This window comes from Sinocyclocheilus anshuiensis, unplaced genomic scaffold (genome assembly GCF_001515605.1).
Source record: "Sinocyclocheilus anshuiensis isolate Anshui unplaced genomic scaffold, SAMN03320099.WGS_v1.1 scaffold465, whole genome shotgun sequence".
Taxonomy (NCBI): domain Eukaryota; kingdom Metazoa; phylum Chordata; class Actinopteri; order Cypriniformes; family Cyprinidae; genus Sinocyclocheilus; species Sinocyclocheilus anshuiensis.
In genome coordinates this window covers 374,334-380,096 of record NW_015539898.1, presented here as the reverse complement: position 1 = coordinate 380,096, position 5,763 = coordinate 374,334, and the positions used below count along the sequence as shown (strand labels likewise).

The following is a 5,763-nucleotide window of genomic DNA, read 5'->3' as shown; positions in this document are numbered from 1 at the left end:
CAAAGCTCCTCCTTAGTATACCCAGGTAACGTCGGAGTGTTTCCAAGGGCAGAGTCTGGGCCCTCGGTAAGCTCGGTAAGCTCCCCTAGCGCTGGTTCCAACACTGTAAGATCTGGGCCTATGGCTGTTCCCTCACTACAAACACTACAAATGGCCACACAGCCATCATAGTCAGTATCTTCGGCCACTTCATGCACCTCATCCAACCCCGGCCTCCGGGAGAGAGCGTCAGCCGCTGTATTACAACGACCCGGTCGGTAGCAGATCTCGAAACTAAATACAGCTAGTTGGGCCGCCCACCGCTGCCCCACTGCTCCCAGCTTCGCTGTGTTAAGGTGACAGAGCGGATTGCTGTCAGTGAGAACAGTGAACCGAGACCCCAGTAGATAGCCCCTGAACTTCTCTACTACAGCCCACTTTAGGGCCAGGAGTTCCAGTTTCATGCTGCTGTAGTTGCGGTCATTGCGTTCGGCACCTCTCAGCCTCCTACTTGCATAGGCAATTACTTTCTTCCTCCCATCCTGAAGCTGGTAAAGGACAGCACCCAGGCCCAAATTACTTGCATCTGTCTCTAACACGAATGGAAGGGAGAAGTCGGCATATCCCAGTACTGGAGCGCAGGTCAGCTCCTTCTTGAGATGTTCAAATGCCTGCTGGCATTCAGATGTCCAAGAGCCTTGAAATAACTTGTCCCCTTGGGACCCACTGCCCTTTTTGATGCACAAATTTACAACGTCGTGCAAAGGTCCGGCCACCTTGGAGAAACCCGCGATAAATTGGGGGTAATAACTGCAAAATCCCCAAAAGGATCGCAGTTCCTTCACTGTGCTAGGCACTGGCCACTCCCTTTTTCTCACTGCGCTGCTCAGACGCACGAGAGTGCCCCCTAATGACGGATAGGCATGACCGCCGGCAATTCTTATGATGACTACTCTTTGTTACCCGGCAACATAAGTAATGTTTTTTGAGCAGCAAATCAGGATATTAGAATGATTTCTGACACTGAACACTGGAGTAATGATGCTGAAAATTCAGCTTTACCATCACAGGAATAAATTACTTTTCAATATATTAAAACAGAAACAGTCATTTTAAGTTGTAGTAATATTCCACAATATTGCTGTATTTTTGAGCAAAAACATGAAAAGAAATCTTAACGACCCCAAACTTTTAAATGGTAGTGTGTTTCAAAGGGTCTGTTTGTTTGGTTGTGCTGAAATTCCTGGAATCACTGACTTTGTTCTCTATGGAACTTCATTTCAGGCTTTCATAAGTTTGCAGTGACAGTGATTGAATAAAATATTTTGAAACATGGTTTCAGATAACAAGGGAGCGGGATATCTTTATGCATTTCACAGTAATAGATCTTATCCTTTTCTTTTTATTGTTTTGTTCTGTTATGAAAAGAAGAAGTTCTTTTTAAATATTTAGTTGTGTCAGTGTCCATTATGTATTAGGAAAAGCCTGTCATCATATTTTCAGAGTTGTATAAACAAATTACATCTATAAATGACAGAATGAAAATAATTAATTATATTCAGATTTACAATAATGTACATTAAGATCTCACCTCATAGTCTATCTCCAGTGTGTCCTCTTGTCCCAGACTACGGAAGTGTTGCATGTGTCCATCCACTGTAAAGTTGACATGTTTGTTAAAGCGCTCAATTTGAACAGAGTGCCAGTGGTGGTCGTCCAGCAGACTTCCTAGCATGACAGAAGATGAACGACCAGTAGACTGAGGCTTGGCATCATCTGTACAGGGACAGCAAAACAGAGAATAGGAACCTAGACTTTGGAACTTAAAACAAAGAATTCAGCCAGGCATCTAAACTCGCTACGTCTCAGGTAATTTTATTTAATCTCTAATTTCACTTTCTGGTCCATCAAGACATTTGAGCATGAGTGTGTATAAAATGATAGAAGGTAAATTTGAAATGTGTCCCACCCTTCTCTTTCTCTCACCTAAATTGAGATGTAAAATGAGTCTTCCTCTCTGAAGCTCCAGAGTGAGGAAATCTCCTCTCTGTCCCTCTCCATGAACCAGAACCCCTTCTGCCTGATGGCTCCTGAATCTCAGGGAAATCACATCTTTCACTGTGCTGGTGGACTTCTGGTTGAACCGGTAGAGTAAGGCACTGCGGCCGTCGAAGTCAGCCACGTCGGACTCTGAGAAGGACAGCAAAAGGAGATCAAAGAGAATGTGAGAAGACCCTTCTCTCTCTGCACTTTCTTTGACCTTCCGAGATCTGTGCACTCTGATACTTCCTGTTGATTTTAAAATGAAGCTGTACTGAATGTTTGAATGCAGTTCACTTCTTCAGATCTTAAATATGGTATAAAACATGTTAATAGAAACTGATGGACAATGAAATGGCATGCTTCTTAATAGTATGTGTGCCAGGTTTTACCTGCATTGTGGGAAGGATAGTAGATCACCTTAAAACACTTAGGAAGGGGCTAAATAAACATACTGCATATCGTCTTAATGAAAATCTAAACATGCAGAATGTTTTGCGTGATGGTGAGGTTTAGGGGTATGGGATAGAAAATTTCATTAACTCAGTAAAAAAGTAATAACATTTGATGGAGAATCTCAGTTCATGTAAGGTATCACTCACTGTATGTGCAGCCATAGACCTCTAGCCGTAGACCCATTCCTCCTTTGGGGCTTCCCTCAAGGGGCAAAAGACGCATATATCGAGTTCTGATTGAGTGAGGGAGTTTGTGTTGGACTACTGTGTCTGTGTCACTGTTTCCTATAAATATCTGTAAATATATGCACAGGCACACAAAAACACACATATACAGTGATATTGGTCAGGTAGTCCTTAACCGATACTATGTTAATACTAAAATCAAGTTAGGTAAACTACCATTGAAAAGTTTGGGGTTGGTAAGTTGTTTTTGAAAGCTACCATTACTACAGTCTTCAGCATCACATGATCCTTCAGAAATCATTCTAATATGCTGATGTGCTGCTCAAGAAATCCTGCACTGCTTCATATTTCTATGGAAACAGTGATGCATTTATTGAAATATAATTCTTTCTTAACATTATAAATGTCTTTACTGTCACTTCTGATCAATTTAATGCATTATTGACGAATAAAAGTATGAACTTATTTCTTAATTTCTCAAAAAAATCTTGACCCCAAGCTTTTGAATGGTAGGGTTCAAAAATTGACCTGCATAAAAGACTAGAATACATTTCCATTATGCCGACCAAAATTTTTTTTTTCCCCAAAATTCTGGTCAAACAGTACAGTAAAACAAATGTGTTTTCAACATAGTTCAGTGACAGTTTATTAAAGGCTCTTGAACAGAACAGCTGCCATGCTAACCAGGCCCTGCAGACACCATTTAGCAAACAATGCTTTGTACGATGCAAACATTATATTAGAAGAAATTATCCACTCTGAGTTTGGTTCTTTGCTCCCCAGTGATGATGAAATGAGACTAAATGATTTTCTGATGAGTTCTGACCTTCTCAGTCTTTCATCTGTGTGCTGATTCATCTCTGCTGGGGTGTTTTGTTTTGTCATTTTTATTAAAGGATCCTTGAAAATAAATCACTCATCGCTTTTAGGGGGGAAGTTGCCAAATTATTTTTGGAAGATGGCGGCCAGTCTGTTTGTCTTTCACAGAGCTAACGCATGCCGACAGCATACAAACCAGAATAAACTAATTTCCTTCATCTTGTCTGCATCATTAAAGTTAATAAAAGATCAAGGGTGTGATGAAACAATGGGAAAGTATGAGAAAACTTATATAGAGAGAAAAATCTCTCTTTTTTTTCTGAGGGAGAGAGTGACTGGAATGTTTGCTCATTGCCAAGTGAATTTTAAGCCCTTGCTCACAGACTGTGAGCATGAATAAACCTCTGACTAACGGTTGACAAGCTTCTAGCATGACTGAGGGGTGGTGATATTTTATATATCATTAAATATCATGTAAACTGACCTATTCAATGATCTACTTATTAAAATACACAAATGAAAATAATGCCATAATTCTGCCAGAAAGGTGAAAGGAGTCAGAGTAGCTGATATAAACACACACACACACACACACACACACACACACACACACACATATTACGGGTGTAACGGTTCATTTGTATTTGTACTTCCAGTTTTATTTATTGTTACTTTTAATAAGAAACAAAGTCTCATCTATCAAATGATGTCCTTTTTTCAGGAAATTCAAACAATAAATGCCGTTTTGGCGCTCTTTGATGTGGCGCGACAGATCGCTGTAGCGCTTCGGTTCAAACGGCAGTGATCATCTCTTCCTCTTTACTACTAATTTTAACATGAAATAAACATGAATGAACATCTCACACCTCATGTAATCACTCAATCAGTGTTTCAACCGCGGAAAGATGGCAATAAAACAGCTTGTAAACAAAATGTCATATACAGTATATATATATATATTTCCTTCACATTTCTTCTTAATGCCTAATTAGAAGCTAGTACAAAGTGACTAGTTTTAATCTTTGTGGACTCTTGTCTTTGAGGCTGTTGAACTTGATATTAATAATTAATTTAGTGATAATATTGGTTTAATGTGGATGACCAATTTTGACATACCTCGGTCCCGCTATTGCTGAGGCATGGCGACGATTCAGATCACGGGGATCGCACGTGGAACTAGCGGATGGGTTGGAGACGGCTCGCCCTTTCTCCGCCTGCACTCCCTAGATACAGCGCTCTCTCTCGAGGCTCGGAAGCCCGCGCTGCGGTTTCTTCCCCCTCTGAGTGAGAGCTCGCTGCTGTGGCTATTTTCTCTGAGGAGATTGATATTGTTTGTGTGACCAAGTGGCTTGCGCGCTGCCGAGGCAACACGTGTATTACATAATTTTCAGTTTTTGATGTGAATCTTACCACACCAGACCATGTTTACTCGTTTGGTTGTTTGGCTGCATTTAATTCTGCCTACGTGCCTTAGACATGTGAAGGAAACCTTAGTTCTTATCTCAGGGCCTGGTGCTGGGAGTTCCTGGTCGCCGCATATGCTAGTGACGGATGCATCTTTCAACGGTTGGGAACGGTCATGAGTGGCCGCTCGGCCCGCGGCCTGTGGAGCGGCTGCCATCTCACGTGGCGCATAAGTTGACTGGAGATGCTGGCTGTGTTTCTAGCTTTGAAACACTTCCTCCCAGGCCTAAGAGATCGCTATGTGTTGGTGCGCACCAACAACACAGCAGTGGTCTTTTATATATGTGGGGGCAGACAACCCCGCCCGGAGATGTGGAAGCTGTGCATGTGGCTTCTGAGGAGGCACAACTCATAGCTTCTGGTCTCTCAAGCGAGGTTGTTGAGACCATCCTCCATCCAGAGCTCCCTCTATGAGGAAACTGTACTTCTTGGTTGGTGCGCACCGACAACACAGCAGTGGTCTTTTATATATGTGGGGGCAGACATCCTGTCGAGGCAGGGGTCAAGGCCCGGGGAATAGATGCCTCACCCCGAGGGGTGAAGCAGACTTGGAGAGTCTTTGGCCAGGCTCAGGTGGACTTGTTTGCAACTCAGATGATATCGCACGGTCCCCTCTGGTTCTCTCTCGGACTCATCCAGCTCCACTGGGGCTGGATGCCATGGTACAGACGTGGCCAAGGCATCATCTGTACACCTTTCCCCCGGTTGTCCTGCTCCCGGGAGTTCTGGAGAGAGTGCACTGGAACGAGGTCAGTAGACTGCCAGTAGCCCCGTTCTGGCCGGGCCGAGTATAGTTCTCGGACCTGATTTCTCTCCTCGT

At 42.9% G+C, this 5,763-nt stretch overlaps 1 protein-coding gene across 1 annotated transcript in view; it reads right to left on the bottom strand.

Moving 5' to 3' along the window:
- LOC107685949 (contactin-associated protein-like 5) overlaps positions 1-5,763 on the bottom strand; it is an 87,725-nt gene that overhangs the window by 34,964 nt on the left and 46,998 nt on the right. The window contains exons 4-6 of the mRNA XM_016482708.1: positions 2,622-2,769; positions 1,966-2,169; positions 1,571-1,755 (exon numbers count right to left, since the gene is read on the bottom strand). Of these exons, the coding sequence (XP_016338194.1) occupies positions 1,571-1,755; positions 1,966-2,169; positions 2,622-2,769 (537 nt within the window). The remainder of the gene's footprint in view (positions 1-1,570; positions 1,756-1,965; positions 2,170-2,621; positions 2,770-5,763) is intronic.